The sequence below is a fragment of the Idiotropiscis lumnitzeri genome, chromosome 11 (genome assembly GCF_059441095.1).
Source record: "Idiotropiscis lumnitzeri isolate Australia: NSW breed Sydney's pygmy pipehorse chromosome 11, RoL_Ilum_1.0, whole genome shotgun sequence".
Taxonomy (NCBI): domain Eukaryota; kingdom Metazoa; phylum Chordata; class Actinopteri; order Syngnathiformes; family Syngnathidae; genus Idiotropiscis; species Idiotropiscis lumnitzeri.
Window position 1 is genome coordinate 15,191,710 of NC_142401.1, and position 24,125 is coordinate 15,215,834.

Consider the following 24,125-nt stretch of genomic DNA (forward strand, 5'->3'; position numbering starts at 1 on the left):
TTGGGAAACCCCACGCTGCAGCAAGCAAAGCAATCGGCCGCCACCGGTGGTGCTTGTGTATAACTAAAAGCCTTACGTATCACTTCTTGGGGAACACGAGCACTGTTTTTATTTCCTTAAATTAACCAGTAAATTGTTAGAATTTCTATTGTTTCGTCCAAATGTAATTGGTCACTGCAGTTTACAGGGTGTCCTCGGTTCACGATGCAGGTCCGTTCCGACATTAGTGATGTCGTACAAATTTGTTCGCAAGTCTGAACACAACGTAGTGTGACTCATTTTGACGCTGAAGTTTTGAGTAATTGAAAAAAAATGGATAACTTATTCGATTTTCCCGTTTTGCTTAATAAATGTAATTAACCGATAAGGTATTTTTGTATTTGTTTTTATTTTTTTGAAAGTATACAGGGACAGTGCATATTAATAAAACAGTTTCCTGTAAATATGCCAGATTATAGCCAATGGCTAATTTGCATCCGTATTAAAAACATTCCCAGACTGGTGTCATTAAAGAAATAAGTAATTAAAACCCAAACTATGATTTATTTTCCAAAAATTTGGGCCAGATGAACTTCAAAAGTCCACAACCGTATGCTAATGTGTTTGCTCCATTCAGTGCTTGAGAAAAGGCAAGAGTTGTGGCTGCTTCACCATGAGATACCTGGCCACAAAACCCTGAGCATCTGACAGTTCCTGACAGAGGAGAACATTCTCAGCACATTTTCACTTTTTCCTCAACTCAAGATGATCATTAAGGCAACTTTGATGATGTGCACGCCGTCAATGTGGCTGTGACGACGGAGCTGCAGAGGACACCAGAAAAATCTTTCCAAGAGTGCATGAAGGTGTGGTACAGAAGACTGAGAAAGTGGGGACAATGGAGTTTGTAGTTAGGATTTGACATTTATCTTTTGTAATATCAGTGTTGGAACATTTCATTAAACGCTACATAGAAGAAAAATGATTAATTTTGCTTATTTGCAATGACATTTTTAGTATATAACATGATTAAAAAGACGTTCCTCAAATACATAAAACTACCTGCAGATATTTGTGGCTACTTCCATTAGGTTACATATTGACAAATTGTCAATGCTCCAATTGCGAAGTTAGAAATAACTTCTTATCATAGCCCCTCCCTTGTTAATTTATTTGCTTTTGCAAGGCCTGCTGGATCACCTGCTCGTGGCTCATCAGATTCTAAATGATTATACAAATATTTCTTTTGGGTGTTTAGTTTGTTCATCCTCGAAGAGCCCTAAAAGTTCTTGGAGCACGTTCATCTTCTGGGGACATACTTTTCGAAGTAATGAGTCAAAGACATCCTCTAATCATCCAGCATCCCCTTGTGTGTGTGTGTGTGTGTGTATGCGTGCGTGCGTGCAATACCAAAATAAGGGTGAGTATTCACCTTTTGAATGCTTGTGTACATTTTAATTTCTCAAATAATGAAACATTTTAAACAATTTAGCTCAGAGCTGAATGCAGAGTACAATGGAATGTTTGAGATGTTTGACAAAGAGGGAAACATAGATGTGAAGGACACAGAACTGGAGAGGCTGGTGAGTTTAATAAGAATTAACTGGACAAAACAAGAGCTCGGCCAGATGGCCAAGAATGTAAACAAAGATGTGAGTAAAAAACTGATCACAACAATGGGAAATAAAAAAAAAAAATCTTTATACCAAAACACAAATTGCCCCTTTGACTTAATAATTAAAATATTACAATTATAATGCATTGCAACCCAACAAGTATCATGCTGAATCAAAAATACATGCACCTAATTGGGTATTTATTTATGGTGATTTTGAGCATACAAGTAATACCGCATGTCAAATTCATCCATCCAATTTTTTTGTGTCGCTTGTCCTCATTAGTGTGTGAGCTGAAGCCTACCGCAGCTGGCTTTTAGTGAGAGAAGCAAGCTACACGTTGGTCACAAATGTCACATAGGAGCACCAGAACCAAGATTCCAACCCAGAACCTCAGAATTGTGAGGCAGACGTGCTTACTTACCACTTGCAAAAAACAACTTTCACGTTTCCATATCGTATGGAAGTCAGCAACCAGTATTTGCTTACAGCGCAACTAAACACAATATCTTTACAGCAAAAGTACAACATATGGGTCAGCACTAGTGAAAATATGCTACTCTGATTAAGATTGTGTTCATGGAATAAGAATTAAACCAGCCGCAGAGCGGAAGTGACATCTACCTACAGAGAGCAATTGATTTTGCAGGATTTACACGATTGGTCTGTCCCCACGTCATTAGTTATTTTTGTGTATTAGCCTAGTAATGATTTTAAAGTGTTGAAAATATTTTGAGAACAAATCTGTTAAAGGACTTGAGCATCCCACTGTCTTTACAAGTATTGTAAAACTCGGCCTCTTCCTGCATGGCATAATTCTTGCCTCATGATTGAGCGTTTAGCAGTATTTTTTTTCCACACGCACAGCAGTAAAAAACGTGATCAGGATAAATTCCACTTGTTCTAAACTGTGCTCTAAATCTGGGGTCCTCAAACTTGTTCCTCCAGGGCCGGTGCCCTGGCTGAATTTTTGAATCAGGTGTGTTCTATCCAGGCGAGATGGAAAACTAGGAGGATACCAAATCCCAGGAACAGGATTAAAGACACCTGCTCTAAAAAATTTGCTTGACAAGCTCATTTGCATAGAGAAACGCCTCCTAATATATAAGCATCAATTGCTTTAAGAAATCCAAAATCATGCCAAAGAGGGCGCAGGGAATTTTCGAGACTGACATTGAATTACTCGTCTGAGAAATGTTTGAAATAATTCTTGAAGATGTTACCAATCAAATAAAAAATGTAAATAAGGAAAAAAAATACAGTAAATGGTTTGGCATCTAACTCAATCAAAACAAAAAGTATCACAGTCCACAGACAAGAATCATATTTAATTAACTGTAGGTGGGCAGTCACCTCCGCTAGATACATTTATTTTTATTTTTTACCCTATATAGATACTCGTAAGGAATGCCGGCGACACGTGACGCCAATAGAAAGAATTAATCGTGCGTTAATTTCTCCAGCCCACGTTGATATCTGATTATGTGCGTATATATTGTAGTGTATTTTCACAAGGTCTAACATGTGCAACCCATTTTATGGCCATGACGATATTGTTGCTTTAGAGATACCAAGCCTTGTGCTGAACCTCCCTAAGTCATAAGTTACGGCCTTAGAAGCGAGTGAGTCTCACTTTATCTGCTAAGGGTCAAAGAGGTCATTCGGGCCCCAAGGAAGATGTTTACAGAAGAGGGGTCTGGCGCCAAGAAGTCGCATCTGGAAATGGGAGCTGTGCCTCGCACAGAGAGGCTGTTCGAAAAGTCAGCTAAGAGACAGCAGGATAAAAATGCATATGCAATAAGGGAAAATTAGATATTCATGTCCTTTGTTTGCCTTCCCTATAAGAAGGGAAGGCGCGAGAGGGAGAGACCTTTTTTTCTTTTGGGAACTTCTGACATCAGCTGAGATCAATAAAATCTTCTTCCAACCACCGGTGTGTGTCAGAAGTTTTTTCCATCACCAAGCCAACCTTGCCTGGCGACCTGTCCGGAGGGGAGCTGAGCCAGACCCGCACATCAACAGCGGAAATTTACCACATTATTAAATGAAATTATTTGTGCGTATATTAAATGAACTAGTTTCCTGTTCATGCAGCTAAAATCGTTGCGTGATGGTGCTCCCATGAAAACGTGGCTAAAATGACTCTATGGCGCCAAATATGAATTGGAAACCCTGGTTTTATTTTGGCTTGTTGTCTGGAAAGTTTTTATATCTGTAGTTCCACAGTACGAACAAAAGATTTTATGCGTACGCATGGTCAGAGCTCCGCGTAAATTTCACGCACGTTCTCACGCACAGATCCAAATTGATAAACCCCATAGTTGGCGTAGGAATGTTCGTACGCACGCCTTACGCACAGTTAAAGAAAGAACCCCCAAATGGTGCCTTACTGATGACTGAAAGTCTCCACATATATCACTAGGTGGCGATGTTTAACCAAATGTGCTTTCCTGCATGCTTTCAATCTTTCCCGACTGAAACCCACTTCACTGAAATGATCAGCTCATCTGCAAAACCTGAAGAAGCTTGATGAGTATCTTGCTCATTTTAACAGCCAGGAGAGATGGAAAACATGCAGCATACCGGCCCTCAAGGACTGGAGTTTGACCCCCCTGTTCTGAAGTAATAGTGGTTTCGCTAAATCTAACGTCTTGTTTGGGGTATTAATTGGAGGATTATGTTGGGTAAATCCCCACTGAAAGCCCCGGTACCAGATCCGCCACTGCTATATTGTGCTACCAAAATATCTTTCAATTACAACTTGGAAATAAAATATTGATGAGAAAATGAGAACAAATTTCTAAATTTGTTAGCTGTGAAAAGTATTATTTTGAGGCAAATTTGTCACCTTTTTTTCTCCAGAATTTGTAGCGACTTGTTTAAAATGAGCTAAAGAAGATTGGGGGGGGGCATGCTTGAATCACTCAATAAGAGTTAATGTCGCCTTAAGGTGCCTTTGAGACTTTGTCATTACGCCCCAGAAATGAGAGATTTTCCAAGATATGTCTCATTTATTCAGAACCGGGCACTTGGCCCTTTTTTGTCAGTTACCCGCCCCCCGGTTGTTATCTTGAAATACAAACAGCAAAATGTACGCGCTTGTTGACCGAGTGGTCACTGACAGCCTGGACATTATTTGATAACGTTAGCATTTTATGAGTATTGAGTGAACCAATCTGACTGTCTTACATTTAACAAATATATTTTGACTTTCTGAAAGGTTTTCGTATCAAATAATATTTCACTCAGATAGGATGGGCATGTTAAGCTTGACGCCATCCAATTACACTCATAAAGAGTATGATAAATCATGAATCATAAATGGACATATTTACTCTGCAAGAGAAAACATCCGAGCAGTTAGCCTAAAATGACTGGGTAAAAAACGTATACAATGAAGGAAACACAATTATTTTAAGAAACTCATCACTGTACAGATTCGTGTGTTTGGCCACTCACAATAACACCTCAAGAGTTTCATTGTTCTGATACATTTTCATGATGATGGAGCAATTTTTATCATCAATGCATCTGTTCACAAAATAACGTAAATAAGTGTGCTAAACATCACGAAAATCTGTCCAGGCCATATGGAGGCCACCACGGGGTTAACTTCCTCAGCCTCTGCTACCCGGATGCAGTCACTAACATTGCCCTGATAGAATCTGGTGCGCTGAGCCGTTAAATCCCATCCTCATCCCAGCAAAGCAAGACAGGCAGCCGAGCCAGCCAATCACGGCTCGCGTTTCCAAGCCTTTAGCCCAATCGTGTTGCCGTTGAGAGGAGGAGGGCAGCCGGGAACGCGTTTTCCCTGCTCCCTTCGCAGCATCCTTTCAGCAGCCTTTCTCTTGTGCCAAAGCGTGTCAAGAAATTGAGATTAAGGTAAGGGAGAGGGGCCGACTGGTCCTCGGAGGCCGTTGGAGGAAGTGTGTGGGACCCCACGGAGGCTGCCGGGACAGACTTACATCGGCGTGGGATTCCCATGGCTGCTTTTCAATGTAAACAGGCTGTGCCGAACACAAACTGCTGAAGGGAGGAGGGGCGGACATTGACTTCAATGTCGCCTCTCCCAATGAGAATCCAAGCATGTTATACACTCCAGGTACGTATACACCTCTGCTTATGACGGGATGAGACATGGAGTCCTCATACGTAAAAACATCACCCGTCATAGTAGAATGTTGCATGCTCACCACCATTTGTTTTCATTTGACATTTTCACAATTAAAAACAGACGGGACAGACAAAGAGAGGGGTGATCATCTGATCCCCTTTCTTAAAACATAAAGAAATGCACAATAATAGGGCAACCCATTTAATGCCATGACCACAATTAAAAGTAAACGCAACGTGCCCAAACTTGGAGGCACGTAAGTATTAATAGAGCTTGTCTGTGTGTGGGAGTCGGGTTGTCAGTTTGGCATTTGAGCTGGTTTTAAGAGCACGTTTCCTCCACAGTTACAGTTTAGGCGGGCGTTGCGTATTCCTCAAGATTTATATCTCCTTCGTTATGACCCCCCCCCCCCACTCAGCCTTTTGCTGCCCACATCCTGCTCTCAACACTTACCAACCACATCCTCGCTGGCACGACAATTTACTACATGTGTCAAAATCAAGGTTGGACCTGTCTGTTTTCGACACATATCTCTTTGTCGACCTTTTTGTTGGCTACTGTTTACTATCTTCCCCTAAAAAGTAATTGGAGTAGGCTACACACACAACCTGTGATCACAGTTAGCAGAGACCTAATTATCAGATGACTCTATAAGATATTCTCTGCAATCATCTTGTGAAGTGGGGTGTTGTGAGAGATTTTCTGCCTCGATTTGCATGCGTAACAGTCTGGGGTAGAAAATTGTAAATGTTAAAGCTTTTTTTCATGCTTGTATTTAGAGCAGTGCTTCTCAAATAGTGGGGCTGGGCTTGTATTTTTCCGCCGTACTACAATAAAGTGTAATTGCACATCCACTCCAGTAGTTGGCAGTGGCGCTCTCATTGCCTATTGTGCGCAGCGAGTATTAACTCTTTGGTGTAGGTTTGTTTTGCAACGAAAATGCTATTATTTATAGTTGCGGCGGAGAGTGGGTAGTGGTGGGGGAGCGCAAATTGTTTTCTTCTTGCTAGTGGGGGCGTAACAAAATAATTGAGAAGCACACATGACAATCAAGCATTTTACACAAACCTGTGATCAAAATCAGTAAATGCGTGATGACCGGTTGTCTAATTATCATGTGTGATTATCCTGCGGTTTGGTGTGATAAGAGTGATTTCCACCAGACATCTGGTTTGTTGAGAAGACTCCACCGACGATAGCAAGTGATGCCCCAAGCCAGGTGTTTGTCATAGTATCAAGACCGACCAGTGAGAGGCAGCATAGGGCAGCGAGACTGCTGGAAAACACAAAGGTTTGCAGTAGTTGTAATAGCAAAATAGAACAATAGTATCCTGTCTCCAAATTAATTTGCTGCATCTTCCGAAGGACCATTTGCAGGCTTGCACTTCGAAGGCTCCTCCCCCCTTTTGTAGCCTCCGTGGACCGTATAAACCAAGGCAAATTTGGACAGGCCTAATGTGTCCAATATTAAAGGGGATGTTTCAAGATTTAATACAAAAACTTGTAGTACATTTAAAAGTCAATTCTGCCAAGTGCAAACACGGGGTGCCTTCGTGTGCCTCCATGATTTAAGTGTAGAAGAAGAGCAATACAACATCAGCAATGAAAGTGTGCTTCAAAGCAGCCTTCACTCAGGGCCCATCTCCATGGAAACGAAGCCCAGCTCTGAAGGCAAGATTCAAAAGCTGCGTGAATTTGACACCAGTGTGCGGTCAACTCGCACTGGAAGTTATAACAAGTGGCCAACAAATTAGGCCTTTTGAGGACTCAATTATAAATATTGAACAGATTTAACATTGATTGCGTTTTCGGAGCAGATTGGGCTGTCAAAATCATTTTTCACACACCTCACACCAGAGGATAATCGCTCTATATCATTCTCGCTGTCCCTCACCTCAATCAACAGGTGAGACCTTTTTAAGACAAATGCTTCACTTTATTTACAGCTTGTTGCCATCAGACACCGTGAGGTCATCACCGTAAAAATCAACACAAAGTCAGTTCTGATATCAAGATAAATCACATGGAGGCATACAGCAGTCTTTATCAGTACAAACAAATGACCTGCCTCTGCTTGTCAAGGGCACTAATAAAAAATTAACGATTGTAGCTTTGTTTCTTCTTTATCTTAACATTCAAAAATGTAAATGGGGTGAACACAATAATGAGCAGTTAACCCTTGATTGGTCACATATCTTCCTTGTGTTGTGATTCAAATATCAGAGCTTTTGTTTCGTCTCCTAAAGCCCCCTGTTGCCTAAACTCCAGAGAGGATCATTTGCCGAGTTTTCCCAGTTCCATGTGACATCGTCTTAAGAGGTTTGTTACTGAAATGTTATGATGTCAGGATGACGTCGTGAGTGTATATGTCCTCTCTATCCTAACTCTTACATGACATCATCTGATGTAAATTTGCTCCATATTTAAAATCATCTTTTTAGAGACATCCAAGAATTTGACTTCAAGAGAATTTTTCCTGCTTTACTCACCAAAAAACAGGCTAATTGGTATCGATGAAGACAAGTGGGAAAGAATATTGATTTGCTGAATAGCATGTACCCACCAGATTTCAGCTGGGGTAGGTTCCAGCTCACTTGTGACTCTGAACATGATTCATAGTTTTTGATTGTAAGAATTCTTTACTTTATAAAAATCACTGAATGAGTTGAGCCAAAGCAAATTCATTCACACGAGTATTTGAGTTCAATATGGTCTGTTTGTCTAATGCGTAGTAGCTATTAATGTTAGGTCATGCGTTCTTTGGTCAGAATTACAAGATTACTCAATCAATGACATTGTACGAACATCTTTGGGCAAATCAACCTACTAATTACCAATAATTTGGTACTTGAGTGCTCAGTGTTTTGGTATCTATGTAACAAACATGCCACTTGCAATACAATCACATGCCAACAAAAAGCTGAATAAACTATTTGTATTCATAGTACACTACAGTAAGGTTTAATTTTAAACATATAATTTTAAATTGGTTTTGCAGAATTTCAGTTTTGGACTGCTATGTTACACGCCTGCACCGTGTATTTTGAGTACCATCCTTTCATCTGTGAAGGTTGGCCAACTGATTAGGGACAGCGAGGAGCATCGTGCTATCTCCATGGTTTTTCCCAACGAAACATTCTAATCTCGAATTCCATATTTAAATGAGCCCTTGTGCTTGGTTAATTGAAGGTGAGCATAGATATCACTGTGGTATGACAAATAAACCGAAAACTAAAATAATTTGGAAGCCGGTTTGCCGCATTTAACTCTCCCTGAGAATGTAGCAATCGTATGTGCATGTCACCGCTGCCTCTCCATTTGTCTGAGCCTCGCTTACTTGTGCCTTTTCGATGGGCTAATACTTTAGCAGTCTCACACAAAAAGGCACACGTAAAAAAGAAAATTAAGCACACTTCAATGCTTGACTTGTGCTTTTTAATGAATGAAACTTAAACCGTTTCATTTGCCTTTTGGGACCATGCTTGTAAGAGTTGACAAGTAGACAGTGTTGACAAAAATATGTATAAAAGCTATGGCGACTGCAACCCAGAAGTATTTGGGCTTGCAGTTGTTTTTTTTTCCTCAAGTCTGCCCCTGTGGCATATCCGCCTTAAGGATGAGCACTATAGAAAAAGGATGTTTTCTGAGACAATTACAGTGTTTGTTGTGTTGCAGCTCATCTTCAAGAACACAAGGCCAAGGCGGCATCATTTCTAGCACGAAGACAAATACATCGGCAATGAGACAACGCACACAAAATATATAAAACAATATACAGCACCCGTTTGAAACAGCTGACCATGGCCCTGCCTGAAACCAAAACGACGTTTTTATCCCCAACCGCCGCCACAGTCTCCCGGCTGGCCTCCTTGAGCACGCTGGGAGAGAACATCACATTGAGGATGACGGTCATGACAGTCACCAACCTGGCCAACGACAGCAGCTCGAACACCACCACCACATTCCCGGAGGCGGTGATCGAAGGCTCCGGGATGGGAATGGTGCTTCTGCCCTTTGGCGTCATCACCCTCATCGGCCTGGCACTGGCTTTAGTGAGACATTCGGCTTGAGATCAATTTAATTTTAGCATCACCCCCCAAAAAAAGTTTCTAATGCACTTTGTTCAATCTTTCTCCATTGTAGATGCTGTATGTTCGAAAAAGGAAGCGGTATGTTCAATTCAGCTGTTGTATTATACAGGTGGACCTCGGTTTATGGCGGGGTGTGAGGATAAAAGCAGGCGAGCGTCCACCAGTTTTGCTGCACTGATTACTTGATTTTAAAAGTAATGAAGTTAGATTACTAGTTACTTAATTAGTTACGTTATGCGGATGCTGACAACCCATCTTAACATAAAATTTACTGCAAATTTTGCCAATACTTACTTATTGGACGTACATTTTTAACAGTGGTGTTTAATATACATTTTATAACTAAACATAAAATCAAGGCAACATTTTTGACTCAACATAGATTTTTATATTTTTCATAAAAATAAGTATGGATTCATAAGTATGGAACGCGGCGCATTCAAGCTTAAAAACAATGTTATCATTTTTTTGTAGACAGTGTACATATGCTGAAGTGTTAAGTTGACCATGATAATGTTAACTTCAATATGTCAGGCCAAAACAGACTGCTTAAAAAAAAAAAAAGCAGTCACGTTACTGGAATCACTGTCGCTCAGAAAAATAGCAAAATCATGAAATGTATTTTCACTGGTGGAGGCAGCACTTCATCACAAATAATGCCCACCTCACCATGTGTACAATTTAAAACCATAAAGTGAGGTCCCCCTGCACTTATCGTTCTATTAACATACCATATCTAAAATGCTCCTTATCTTGTTTGCGGCAGTTTGGAGAAGTTGAGGCACCAACTCATGCCCATGTACAACTTTGACCCGGCCGAAGAACAAGATGACCTGCTGGAACAGGAACTACTGGATCATGGCCGTGATGGTACACTTGTCGGTCCCAATGCCAAGGTAAGCCAAGTGTACTGAAAGACATGTCTGTAAAATCTAGTCATTTATTTATTTGTATATACAATGGTCTGACAAATTTTTCCATCACCGTTAGCAAAAAATAGGTGTCTGGTTCATTTATTAGTTGATGTTCCTGAAGTACTGGTTAGCCTGGCGGTCTCACAATTAGGAGTCAATGGTGGTAAAGTTCAGCCAGGTCTGTTCCTTAATTTGACCCACTGAGCATTTATACTGTATTGTCCAATAATGTTTGTGGATTATTGTAATCCATATATATACTGCTGGAGACAAATTCCTTGTGTGGCCAATAAAGCTGATCCACACATGGACGCACGGTCTTGTAGTTTATGTGCTAGTTTCATGCACGGAGCAAGTCTATTTCTGCTTCCGCAACGACAAACACGATGTGCGCTTCTTCAAATGCCCTGCTTTTAATGCAAATGAGGGATGCCGTTAGGATTGGCTGGGAATGATGCCCTACCATCTCACAATCAGAATCAGGATCAGATTTATTGGCCACACTAGGAATTTGTCTCCAGCAGAATGAGCAAAGGTGCAAACGTCCTGTTATCTCCAATTCTAGTCAAGCAAAATACCCCAAAAAAAAGACTGCACATGCGCACAGTTAGAGTGCGCTTTGTGCTAGATGCGCGCTGGCAACAAAAATAGCGCCCCCCCCCTCTCCCGGCTGGCCTCGGAACGCTTTTGGATCCCCGAGAAGAGTTGGATGAAGTGTCTGGGGAGAGGGAAGTCTGGGCTTACCTGAGAAAGCTGCTGTCCCCCATGACCCAGATAAGAAAAAAGAATATTGATGGATTATTTAATAATTATGAACACAGTAAAAAGAAGAGTTTGTTTTATGTCCATAGTACATATGATTGTTCTATATTATTCATGATATTTTGATTTTATGTTTTATGCTAAGACCACCCTGTTGTGCTTCATTTTAGGCAACATGTCTTTTCCTTTGTTTTAAAGTTGACCTTAAATGTACTTTATTTCTTTGAAGTTTTGACAAAGGCATGATGATAAGAGGCAAACATGGTAAAGTATCACTTGTGTGTCACATTACTTTTAAACGTGCTAGTTCCCCCAAAAATCATTTGCCATAGTTTGTATGATGATGTTTTTTTCACATTAACAAACCATACATAATATCAACCTAATCATCACACATATGTGGTCTCCTCATGCACACATCATTTCTTTCCTCTTCCTCATGCCCCCTCTTTATAATATTAAACTTGGACTCCATGATGAACCAGTTCCTCCTTCCTACCTTAATTTAGTTGATTGGGTTGTATCATCACATTAATTTAATCTGACATCCTTACATGAATAACGTATTTGTTATTATTCATTTCTTAAGTCTTTTTGAGGCACAAAATATGTATTATTATTAGAGGATTCAAGTTTTTATTTTAAACCAAAGGTATATTTTTTTCGAGAATAACGTCCGAATGATTAATAGAGACTACAAGACTTAAAGTTGTATTTTTGAAATTCACTATGACCTGCTTCCCCAATTCAAATTTTTACTTTTAAAATCATGATATTAAGACTTTAACTTGAAAGAATTGACATTTTTTTTTCAATAAAATTACTTTTTATTTGAACTTTTCATTGTTTTCATTGGAAAAAATATGACTTTGTTTTCATAACATTGCATATTTTATCTTGAAGATATTTAATTCATTATCATACTATTTTTGCTTTTTTTTTTTAATTCCTAAGGCAGGTATCATGACGGTGATCCCAAAATTTCTCCTCTGGACCCAAAAGGTTTTAGATTAACTGCGCTAAATAATGCAATTAAATTGAGTTAATTGAATGTTTTTAAAATGGATGAAAGAAAGTCACGGAAATTTTGATTCAAGGCTACATGTGATGATTTAAATGCATGGATCTCTCTTGCAGACTCTCCGAACCTCGCAGGGGACAACCCAGAGACCCAGTCGACTGGTCTTCACAGATGTAGCCAAAGCTCTCAATGCTTAACAAAATCTTTCCATTCCACGTGTCATTTTGTGGACTTCCTTTTCAATAATGGTAGGTCTCTCTCCCGAGGCACAATAAAAAGTGATGAAAAAAATGGGACTTGTTTTTGGTAGCGAAATGGTGCTTCATCGTTTTGGATTTGAAATGATTTTGTAGGAGAACGGGTGCATGCAATGCAACGGCGCATCACTTTCACCATTTTATATCACTGGCCACACAAATGCGATCACTTTGTAGAATTGTTGTCGCAACATTTTTGTTTTTCTTACCCTCATCGTAATCTTGAGTGTCACACTGGATGTTATCATTCATCTTTACGGGAATCCTTTTGTGTCTTCCTTGCTGAGCAGTTAACGACTTGTTCTGTACATTAAAACAGTTCCTTTCAGGAATTCTCCGGAAGAGTTGTTGTATTTTATTGATTTACAAAAACACACAAATCACAGGTTTAAGACTCACAGGATATAAGAAAAAATGTTTTAATGAAGCTAGGCAAACGAAAAGTCAGAACAAAACATGTGATATAATTTGACTTGTGTAAATCCATCACTACTCCAAAACAATCACATTATTTCATGTTGACATATGGACAAGATAGTGTAAAAATAACATAAGATGACATTTTATGTAAGGAAATACCCTTCAACCAATGCTACTGACTGGTTATGTTCAGAATAAAATGGGAAAAAAATGCCTTCAATGTAAACTGCTATGTCGCTAAAGAAGTATTGTTATTGAAAATGCTGGACCAAATAACAGGGAAAACTGCATAAAATAAGCAAAAGGTGATGTAATACACCAAAATTGACTCTGGTGATAGTGAAACTGCAACTATTCAATCTTCTGTTTCGCATTTTGCTATGATTTGTGGCTAATGTTAGCGCTTAACATTAGCAGTTAGCTTAAATTCAATTCATTCTATCAGTCTTAAAGGTTTGTCAAAATGAAGCGCTGCTTTATTAAAATCAAATCAAAAGTAAAGATTTTGGAAACTGTTGTTTTTCCAAAAGTGACTTTGAAAGAGAATTAAATTGGAACAATTAAACTGCTGCTTGGCTTTTTGCTATGATTAGCAACTAATGTTTGCTACTAACATTGTGGCTAAAATTCCGTTATGATTACAAAGCGTCATTGTGGTTTTACAAATCAGTCAAAGAGTCAGTGGGATTTGGCGTGGTTGCAAGTTGCTCTTTAGAAGGGAGAAGGAAATGTTCCCTCTTCGCTTTCCCCAAAAATGTTGGCATTTTATGTTCATCATTTGCTCAAGTTAATAAGACCAGGAATTGAGTTAGGTTAAGTGCATAAAAAGAAAAAAATGTGTTTAAAAAAAAAAAAAAAGAGTAGTACTTGACTCACTCAAGCAGAGTACACACTTTTTACATCATGCACATTTCAACATCCTTTTTTAAAATGTGAGCGCGCCCATATAGGATGAGGAAAAATAATACTATTGAGCATGTGCTTACTGGCCTTAATAGTGTGTGCCATACTCGAGATAACAACACAGCATGCTACACACATAACGATAGATCATCCACTGTATAATTTCAAGATGTAAATCACTCTGAAGGATACCATTTTGGATCATATTGAAAGGTTTTCGATTGTTGGCCCTTACCATTTTCTTAGCAGACTGACAATCACTTTACACGCACCACTGGATAACTGCTCAGGATAATCTTACGATAATAATCGAGCTATTGCAAACTTTGATCTAAAGGGGGAAAATGCCCTCATTTGGACTGATTACCAATATGCATGTACATTACACTTAAATGTATTTCTTTTGTTGTGTTTTTTTGAATGAGGGCAATCCCACCGACGCATGACGAGTAAAAAAAAAATCATAGAGTATGTATGCACAACAATATCTCCGCTGACAAATTGCAAGTCTCCTCCCCTGAATCAAAAGTCTCGTGTAAATCATTCATTTTAATACCACAGGATAATTACAGTGGATAATCCTTTGGAGACTTTTGACAATCAAGACTTTCATCTTTATGTGTATAGCCTGCTTAAAACATGACCTAACTTCTTATATCATGTTGCCAAATGTAGCCTAATTTTAAATTAAGTTTAAGTTATTGCTAATGGAGTTTATGCTCACGTACTGTAAAAATAATTTAAAAAAACACATGAATTGTCACCCATAAAAAAATGAGGGGGAGTATTTAGTAAGAAACTGAGAAATATTTTGTCAAGTTGGTGTCAACGTATTTTTGGTATTTGCTGCATTTCTATCGGAGTCACATTTCAGTCATAGCAAATCAGGTTTTTCTTGAGGTAACTGGTTTCTGTGAGGTCTTTGCATTCAATACTGATAGGAAATGATCAATACTACAGCACAAAATAAAACGAAAAAAGAAAATCCAAAAGGTCCTGGGTAGACCAAAAAATAAGATCCTGAATCTTTTTCTACCTGAGGTTTCATGATGGTGGTAATAAAAAAACACCACCGGAAAGTCCTGAGTGTTACAAAACCTGTTGCTTGAACACAGTGTAGGTAATTTTTTATTATTTTTGTTAATTGGAAATTTTGTGTCAGTGTTATTGGATTTAAATTGACAAATTGAGTAAAACCTCTGATAATATTGACTTGAGGACATCATATAAGTAGAGTATCATAGCAAAAGGTCAAATTTATTCAGTAGTTTATAGCCCAAAATGATTCATACCCTTGATCGTTATTGTGAGCTGAATGGCTGGCTTTGGATTTGAAATTATATGGAAACTTTAAGTAGTTAAATTGTAAATTGGGGGTGAAACACTTATACGGTGTGCGTGTGTGTGTGTATACCAAATATGTGAATATAATGGCAATGAGAATCTTTTTCCAAAGAAATAAATAGCAGAAAATTGCCTTTTTTAGCCTATTCTGTTCCTGCCCAGTCAAAAATATTTAATATCCCACATGTATGGGTGCGAGCAGAAGAAATGTAAAAAATAATCAAAAACAAGTATGAAACAATGAAAATAGGGGGAACACAAAAAAATAATATTAATGTGAGCAAAAGATCAAAAATTTTTACATTTAAAACATTTTTTCGAGCATTTCCTATAATCTATTTTAAAACAGGTCCACTGGACCAGAAACATAGGAGTAGTTTAATTAAAAAAAATAAAACAAAGTTAAGAAAATGGATCAATGAAAGAAAATTGAATATTGTAATGTTTTTTTAAACACGTTTTCAAAAATGAGTAAGAACCAACAACTTTTTGCAGCATTTGAAAGGATCATGTTTGCATTATATAGAACATTCTAAAGATTGGAGCAGTGGATATGCATGTATTGGGGATAGGAATACATTGTGTTTTTGTGGAAAACATGAAAAAGAGATTTAAAAAAAAAAAAAATCCACATTAAAGCTCTTTGTGTTGGATTCTTATAATTTTTCTGACTTAAAAAAGAGCTTTAAGTCACGTTGGCCTGGGTATGAGTAATTTTAGGTTGAATTGTATATTAGACAAAATAATACACAATAATAGTCCATTTCTGTTCCTCATTCTTATACACTACATTCATTTAACACTTGGTATACACTAGAGAAGTGATTTCACTTAGTGATTCACCACGATGATCAAAAGATTATCTATACCAGTGGTGTATAGTGACAGGCAGAACAATTAAATGCTCTTTCACTTTTACCAAGTAAGGACAATTGTGAGTAAATTGACATAAGCTTATCATTAGTATTTTTGTTTACAGTTTCTACTTTAAGTGGTGTAAAACTACATTACTGACAATTGGGTTTATTTGGGGGTATTCGATTTCAAGTGAAATTTTAGGATGAACAGGTGAACTTTGACCATCTGTAAAATCTTGAATGCGCATGTCCAACTGTGTTGTTTCAGTACTTTTTGCACAATTTCCTGTTCTCTAACAAAGTGCTGAACAGTGTTTGATCAGTGAATTGACCAATAAATATCCTGGTTCAATTAGAATTAGACAGTCCTCATCATCATGCTGTTGATATTGTGACATTATGAGACCAAGACGACGAACATTCACTGATGGACATTTCTAGTTGGCAATGAGAATCCAACCATTTGCTGCAATTAAGGTACATCGTCGTCAAGTTCCTTTTTCAATGGGTAGGTGTGGAAGAGTATCTCATCCAGCTTCAGTTTTGTAATATAATTTACTGTAATGATCCCGTAGATGGGAATGTTGCACTGCTTTTGAGTAGAAGATGAAGATCAGGTCGCGCATTTGCACTTTTCATGACGATTATGGGGAAGAGAAATGCCAACATGTTGTGAGTCGGAAAATTTTAGGCACCACAGAGTGTTTATGTCAGATATGAAAAGAGGAAAAGAAAGGAAATGTGTTGCTATAAGTAGAAAGCATTTCATAAACATAAAAGATGAGGCAGTTAGTTCACTGAGTCAATGAGGAACACCATGAAAAAACCCCACAAATGTACAACCATGCAGTGAATCAGTATCACTCATTGGGTGTTTCTTAGCTCTATATCTAAATAAATTATTTAGCCATCAAAAGCCTTTTCTCAGTCTTGTTTTAGTTTTTTTTTTGATTGAAGTGTCACAAAAGCAAAAAATATATTGGCATCAAAGTCACTGCTCGGCTTGAAATGCATCTGTGTTCGCTTTCTTTTGCTCAAAATGCTAGCGAGTGGCTGGCCATACGCGGAATTCTGTTTGAAAGCAGCTTGCAGTGAACAGGATAATCAAGACTATCTCACCATTCAGACACGCGTGTGAAACAGGATGTTCTCAGAGGGAAGTGGCCACTGAGCTTACAGTGTCATCAGTAGGCTGCAACAAAGTTGTAGAGAGACTGTAAGAGTCACAGAAAGGAAGTGCACATCCTTGGAAATGAACACCCGTTTTGAAATTTGCTGTTCAGCTCTTTGTTAGAGAACAGAAAGACGTGCAAACCGTCCTGAAACATTCAACAGTTAGACACGTGCTATTATAAGTTGGCAGACGATCACTGTAAGTTCACGTGTAAAGGCTCGACCCGTAATTCCAACATTTTTCTTCCGAATGGAGTGTTGTTGTTCCAGCGAAACCTCGAGGTAGGCTGACGACTCTCCACATTACTGGCCTTCCTCCTGAGATGAAGGGGGCTCTGACCACGAGGGCGTTGGCTCTCTTTCCTCCAAAGACACCTGGGGAAACATCAGAAGACTGAAATAAACCATCGTGTGACTCAATTGGCGAACAGTGAATAAGTACAAGAGAATATAAGAATGACTTATTGGCAGCGTTTCGTCGAGAGTCAGTTATGTCAGGAAACCGAGGCAGCCGGATAAAGATGAGTTAAGCTCGGTGGGTCGAGTCATTCTTCCCCTTTTTGCGTGCGCGGGGCTCAGAAAAAGGTCGACACTCTCGAGAGTTTCACTTCTTCAAGCGTCTTAGTTCAGACAGTGAGTGATATGTATACCTGTTGACTTTGGGTTGTGCAATTTCTGTTTCATTCACAAAACGAACAAAGGGGGTTTCTCTGAATCACAACAGAAAATGTACAGGACTGACATTTTTTGGATCATTTTAGAGGGTTTTTCATTTTCAACTTTTGGGTTAGGAGGGTGAATATGTTAAGTTTTTGAAATTGCGCGAACAGTCAACAGAAAGGTAACAAAAAGTCAATCAATTCCTGACAAAATATCCAGCCAAATTCTTGTGCTTATCCTGGTAGGTCTCACCCAGGCCTCACCTTTTGCTCTTCACTTTCTTTCGCAACGACCCTCTGCAGCTGTAAAGTGAAACAGACATGAATGACGTGGACCAAAGCAAAGAGGTTTATATAAATCGTGTCTTGTTAAATGGGTTGCTGCATACCCATTTCCTCGGTCGACCTGGGGGCCGTCTTTCTCCAGCGGGCTCGACTTTCTGCAAAAATAGAAAGACATGCAGAGGTGAACAAAGCGGGCACTCAAAGATGAAGTACTGGATAAGAAGTGTATTAACTCATTCACTACCAGCCGAGTAAAAAAATGGATCTTTGACGTCTTTAGCCGTCAATGACAGAAAATGAGTTAAAGAAACGCACTCTGAACTGCTGTTTGGCGCTAAAGCACAAACAACAATCAGGACCCATCTCCCACCCGAAGGTGGAGGGAAGCTAACCTGTCATCTACCGTCGTGGACCCAAACGTACCGACACCGAGCCCAGGGGTAATAAATATGCCAACACCAGCCTCTGAGAGCAATTCCAGCGTGGAAGAGTCCAAACCCTGTCAAGAGGACCGGTAACAGAGCCCAAGCTGTGTGTCGAGGCGAGCTTGTCGCACTTCTTGACCTTACACACTAGCTTGGGCTCCTTCCCAGCCAGAGAGGTGACATTCCATGTCCCTCGTGCTCGCTTCTGTCGCCGAGCATTGAACCACCAAGGTCCCTGTTTCCGGCCGCTGCGCAGCTCACATTGCATCCAACCCCAATGGTCCCTCCCACAGGTGTTGAGCACATGGGCAGTGGGACCCATGTTGTTCTTTCTGGGTGTCTTTTGAGCCATACTTTGTCTGGTTCTTCATCTAGGAACTGTTTTTCCATTTCTGAACGGTAAGAAGCTGATCTCCTTCTTCCAAGCTAACTGATTAGCCATCAACAGCCAATTTTGCCTTGACATCCATTTCCATACGTTACCATCGAGGAGCTTCAGGACTTCCGCAGAGGATACATCAGACGTCCCTCGAATTAAGGTTGACCATTGAAGCTTCTCAATACTCGAGCCTGGCACCTCGATGTGCGTTCAAGACAAATGAGATGCTCCTTAATATGGTGGTGTGATAACAACTTTTCGGTCACATTCAATGTTTTGAGGAGCGAGGTGCTAGGAACGTCGCAATTATGAGACATGAGATGAGCCCTTTCTCTCGCAAAAATGTTGTTTCTCAAATCATGTGAAGAAATTTTGTGAGATCCACAAAAAGTTTTGTTTTATCCCACAAAACCTAAGCCACGTTAGTATGAAGAAAGTTTTGCAAGATCTTGCCATGTTCTCCGTTTTCGTAAACTGCGAAAACTTTATCGTGCAAAAGTTTTGCACTAAAAAGACCAATTAACATAAATGGCAATTTTTCAAGTTCTCGCAAAAATTCTGTTATCTCAAAAATATTTTACATTATCTCACAGAAGTTTAGAATTTTCTAGCAAAAGTCTTTCATTACCAAGCTACAGTAATATTATTAATAAAAGTTCTACAAGAATTAGTTTTTGTTCAAGCATTGTAATTTTTTTCTTTCATGTTTTCTTGTTATTTGTGCATGCATAGCAGTGTACTGCAAGACAAACCTAACCATAAGTGTAGTTTTGGAGCCTTTGTTCTTGCTGCCCTTGGGTCTTCCTCTTGGTCGCTTTGGAGTCGGCGGTCCGAGAGGTTCCTGGACAGTAACATTTTCAATCCAAACTTTGTTTTGATACAATTTTTCTTAGAACTCAATTAGTGACCTCACTACAGTCTTACCAGCTGCTGCTTGCGTGGCCGACCTCGGCCCCTGCGCTGCTGAGGCTCAGCTGCCGGCTGGGAGGAGCTGGGCCGGGGAGAAGACGGCTCTTTGGGCCCACTGCTGCTCATGTTTTGGAGAGCGTGGGCATCAAGACCTGAGCTCGGGGGGAGACAAGTCCAAAGATAGCGCAGTGTCTGAAAATGGACAACCTTTGGAAAAACTGTTGGAAAAATAATGAATTTGAAGACGATTTTGTTGGGAAAATAACTTGGAAAGCCCTTACAATTTGTCATAGATGACAGTAGGCGGGGGACACCCTGAGCTGGTTGCCAGCCAATCGCAAGACACACCAAGACAAACAACCATCTGCTCTCTCACTCATACCTAGGGGCAATTTAAAGTGTCCAATCAACCTTCCATGCATGTTTTTGGAATGTGGGAGGAGGCCAGAGTACCCACAGAAAACCCACACAGGCACGGGGAGAACATGCAAACTCCACACAGGAAGGCCGGAGCCTGAATTAATCCCCCTCACCTCTAAATTGTGAGGCAGACATGCTAACCAATCATCCACTGTGTCACCTGTCATGTTTATTAATATAATATTACCAACATGCACGTATTAGAGGTGTGCATCTTGCATAAAATATGGTTTGATACGTATTATGATATGATACGATACACATCCGATATGATTCAACATTGAATCAGAACAAATTTTCAGATTCAAATTAGTATTCTTTACACCCCTAAGTTTTATAGCGGTCAATGTCTTTCTTTCTTAATGTCTGAGCACATTTTTGTTTTCCAAATCCAAACAAGCTGGAGGTCCCATTTGCTTTTTTAAATTGATTCTTGTGAACACAATTGTGGTTAACACACCTGCCTTACTATTTTGAGTTTCTTGGTAGTCCACCTTCTTCCCACAATCCAAAAATATGCATGTTAGGTTCATTGAAAACTCGAAAGTACCCGTAAGTGTAAATGTGAGTGAGAACAATTGTTTGTGACCTGCGAAAACTGCCGACCAGTCAAGGGTTTACACCACTTCTCCTGCAAAACGTTAGCTGGCACAGTAATGAGCGCAAGTGCTACCAAAAATGGTTGATGATTGTTTCCAGGGATTGAATGTCAACCAGTCCAGGGTGTACCCAACGTCTCTTTCTAATAGTCATCTGGGACAAACTCCAGCTCAGCTGCGGCACAAATGCCCACAGAAACCCCGCACAAGCATGGGCATGACAACTTTAAAAGTGCTGAGATTTGAACACTGAACCTCTCAATTGTGATGCAAACATGCTAAACACTCGGTCGTCGAGACATTTCCAATAATAACCTGAACATTTCAAAAGAACTGCAGGACAAAAATGAACACGCTGAACATAAACAGCGAATGGATGAATACAGCGCGTCCGAAGCAAGTCCGTGCCCCTCAACGTGCACTTCTTGTACAGTTGCGCGCGCAAACACAAATGAATGACACACAAGTAGAAAGTTACTCATTTGCGCTCTTCAAGGCACTTGCGTGTCGAACCAGTTTACTCGACCACGATGGGACTGAATGTACTTTTCCCCTCTCTCGCATCCTGGTGGAATATATTTAGGAATGCGTTGCGTGGAACCAGCTTTTAACACCAGCAACAGCACAGCATCTCCAGTGTAAAAAAGGGCCCCCCATCACTCGTTCGATGCGACTTTTCATTCAACGCGATATGCGTCGCAAGGACTCCAGTAAAAAATAAATAAATAAATTTAAAAAAATAATAATATATATATATACATATATATATATATGTATATGTAGAGAGAGAGAGAGAGAGAGAGAGAGAGAGAGAGAACGAGAGAGAGATAGACATACATATATACGTGTGTGTGTGTGTTTGTGTGCGTGTGTATGTATTTAAATCCTTACCACGTGTGCCTTTGCAGCTTCACTCCGCGTTGAGTGAAAACTTCGGCTTTCTGTCCGTCTCCGCCTATTTAGAAATATGTGTGATGGCCCCTCACGAGCATTCACCCCAAAACATGTACACGTCCAGTCACAAATAGAACCCGGTTTGCAGGGTAGCAAGGGGGGGGGGGCAGGATCGTGTTGTATAGCTGTGTAGCTTCTCTTATGGCATTGCATGCTTTCTCAATTATAGCACGTTACAGCTTACAGGAAGAGTGGGCAACGCATAACCACGCCCCTAAAGGGTCTCCGTGGAAAACCCACTTGACAACATGAGAGAGTGAGAGGTACCACACTTTTATAGTTTGGGGGATTTTCCTTGTACTGTGGCCTTAATGAGCAAAGCACAGTAAAGGCATGCTTGGATGAGTTTGAGGTGGAAGAACTCGCCCACCAATCATCTTTGATATGGGATTCCATTTGTCCCAAAATTACGTTGTTGTGCCTTACGTCTCTGTATATGTCGTCATGAGCACAACTGGAACTCCAGACTTTGATCAGGTGTTCCAAAACTTTTGTCATAAATTATACATAAAGACACATACAAGTTGAGACAGTGCATTAAAAAAAACACACACACACAAACAAAATTGTTCCACTAAACCAACCTCTTTTTAACTGAAGCCAGTGAATGATAGTTTAAAAGAATTTTCTTAAAACATTTATTAGGTGGTATTGATTGTCGGCAGTATAAAGGTGGCACAGCATTTTATATGAAGTAGGTTTACTTTACTTCTGAAACGTGGTATTTTTATTTTTTTTTACAAGTACATCATTATCAGGGGTCAAATCCTGACGGAAGCCAATTTTAAAAATGTCATTTCCATGTGCATTAGGTAATGCGACTAGTTAATTAAATCAAGGTCGGGTGTCCAAATACTTTTGTCTATGTAACTTGTGACAATGCCATGTTCCCAATGACTTGTTGATCAAACCGTAAAAGAGGAAACATCATTTGAAATTTAATATTTTTTTTCCATGTTTCTTTTCATTATTTAATAAGATTTGTGACAATGTTTTGTCAAAATATCCCACGGATAAATCAATGATAGCAAACTTTTGCACACTTCTTTGGGTGTTTATTTAAAGAAAAAAAAAACATTTGTTTTCCCAGAAGTGAGAGATTTTCAAAAGGGACATTCATACATGAACGTGAAACAAGGCATCCTCTGTGAATATGACTAAGTGAAAGTGCAAGAACGTACTTATAATTTCCTGGCAGCATGGTAAAAAAAAAAAAACAAAGAGAAAAACTAACGTGTTTTTGTTTATATTTGACTGTCAGTGAAACAAAAGATGATTGAAAGTGGAACAGTGCGTGCTGCCGACATTCTTTTTGGGACTCCTGATCTTGAGGTTTATTTAAGCTGCATTCCGTGGGCTCATCGGCGGCCCGTTGCAAAAATCCTCCTATAGAACTAGGAAGAATGTGCAGCGCATACAGTGGGGCATTAGGCACAAAGGCGTGTCTTTAGATGTTAGGGGGCCGCCATCAAAAGACTGACTCAAGAGGGATTTCTTTTCGAGAGAGAAGATGGGGCTGGGTGGAAGTGGAAATGGGGTGGGTGTGCTGCACAGAAGGTGCTGTGGAGCGCCACTCAGGGGAGTTCGTTGGTGCATATAGTAAGTCACGTACAGTGGTACGTGGTATATATATATATATATATATATATATATATATATATATATATATATATATATATATATATTAGGGCTGTCAAAATTAAATTATTAACTCAGGTGATTAATCCCAAAAAATTGTAACCCAGTTAAATATTTTAACTCAGTTTGATTTACTTCAAAAATAATTTGCATACTTTGCAAATATTGTGCCATTTTAGCTGTCTTTAGCACGTATCAGAACAAAACACTGAGTTTAAGTCACCACTGGGCCTTGAAAACCAACACTGCTGGAGTGTGGCACTTGTGGGCAGTTTTGAGAAATGTTTCAAAAATAAATGTCTGTAAAGATGTATCCATTTAGATCGTATTCAAGAATCCAAGAAAGCTATTAGAACAGTCTTTGAATTAAATATACTTCATATTTGGTGATTTTGCATCAATTCCA

At 39.5% G+C, this 24,125-nt stretch overlaps 2 protein-coding genes across 8 annotated transcripts; one reads left to right on the top strand and one right to left on the bottom strand.

Annotated features, from left to right (window-relative positions):
* The first annotated feature begins 5,319 nt into the window (after positions 1-5,319).
* c11h3orf18 (chromosome 11 C3orf18 homolog) lies at positions 5,320-13,096 on the top strand. Of its 5 annotated transcripts, none has more exons than XM_088309897.1 (6): positions 5,320-5,697; positions 9,385-9,761; positions 9,853-9,878; positions 10,567-10,696; positions 11,706-11,740; positions 12,614-13,096. In XM_088309897.1, the coding sequence occupies exons 2-5, from the start codon at positions 9,510-9,512 to the stop codon at positions 11,709-11,711; spliced, it is 414 nt and encodes a 137-aa protein (XP_088166023.1). In that variant the 5' UTR covers positions 5,320-5,697; positions 9,385-9,509; the 3' UTR covers positions 11,712-11,740; positions 12,614-13,096. The 5 variants fall into 5 exon arrangements, with proteins under 5 accessions (XP_088166023.1, XP_088166022.1, XP_088166020.1 ...); XM_088309894.1 differs by lacking the exon at positions 11,706-11,740 and adding an exon at positions 7,956-8,028 and having other exon boundaries at positions 5,326-5,697; XM_088309896.1 differs by lacking the exon at positions 11,706-11,740 and having other exon boundaries at positions 9,562-9,761.
* A 2,740-nt stretch (positions 13,097-15,836) lies between these two features.
* Positions 15,837-22,230, bottom strand: LOC148327655 (uncharacterized). 3 transcript variants are annotated; one of them, XM_088308016.1, is made up of 6 exons: positions 22,019-22,230; positions 20,124-20,260; positions 19,957-20,040; positions 18,500-18,550; positions 18,375-18,413; positions 15,837-17,826 (listed from the first exon to the last, which is right to left on the bottom strand). In XM_088308016.1, exons 2-6 carry the CDS (start codon positions 20,232-20,234, stop codon positions 17,755-17,757), a joined length of 357 nt encoding a protein of 118 aa, XP_088164142.1. In that variant the 5' UTR covers positions 20,235-20,260; positions 22,019-22,230; the 3' UTR covers positions 15,837-17,754. The 3 variants fall into 3 exon arrangements, with proteins under 3 accessions (XP_088164142.1, XP_088164143.1, XP_088164144.1); XM_088308017.1 differs by having other exon boundaries at positions 20,124-20,326; XM_088308018.1 differs by lacking the exon at positions 22,019-22,230 and having other exon boundaries at positions 20,124-20,748.
* Between the last annotated feature and the right edge of the window lie 1,895 nt (positions 22,231-24,125).

Excerpts from the sequence above, each read along its gene's own strand:
- c11h3orf18 (XM_088309894.1), top strand. The coding sequence starts at position 9,510 with ATGGCCCTGCCTGAAACCAAAACGACGTTTTTATCCCCAACCGCCGCC. Across the intron at positions 9,762-9,852 it reads TCGGCCTGGCACTGGCTTTA|ATGCTGTATGTTCGAAAAAG; the intron begins GTGAGACATTCG and ends TCTCCATTGTAG. Across the intron at positions 10,697-12,613 it reads TTGTCGGTCCCAATGCCAAG|ACTCTCCGAACCTCGCAGGG; the intron begins GTAAGCCAAGTG and ends TCTCTCTTGCAG.
- LOC148327655 (XM_088308018.1), bottom strand. The coding sequence starts at position 20,399 with ATGACAAATTGTAAGGGCTTTCCAAGTTATTTTCCCAACAAAATCGTC. Across the intron at positions 20,041-20,123 it reads GGCCACGCAAGCAGCAGCTG|GAACCTCTCGGACCGCCGAC; the intron begins GTAAGACTGTAG and ends GTTACTGTCCAG. Across the intron at positions 17,827-18,374 it reads AAGAAAGTGAAGAGCAAAAG|GTGTCTTTGGAGGAAAGAGA; the intron begins GTGAGGCCTGGG and ends ATGTTTCCCCAG.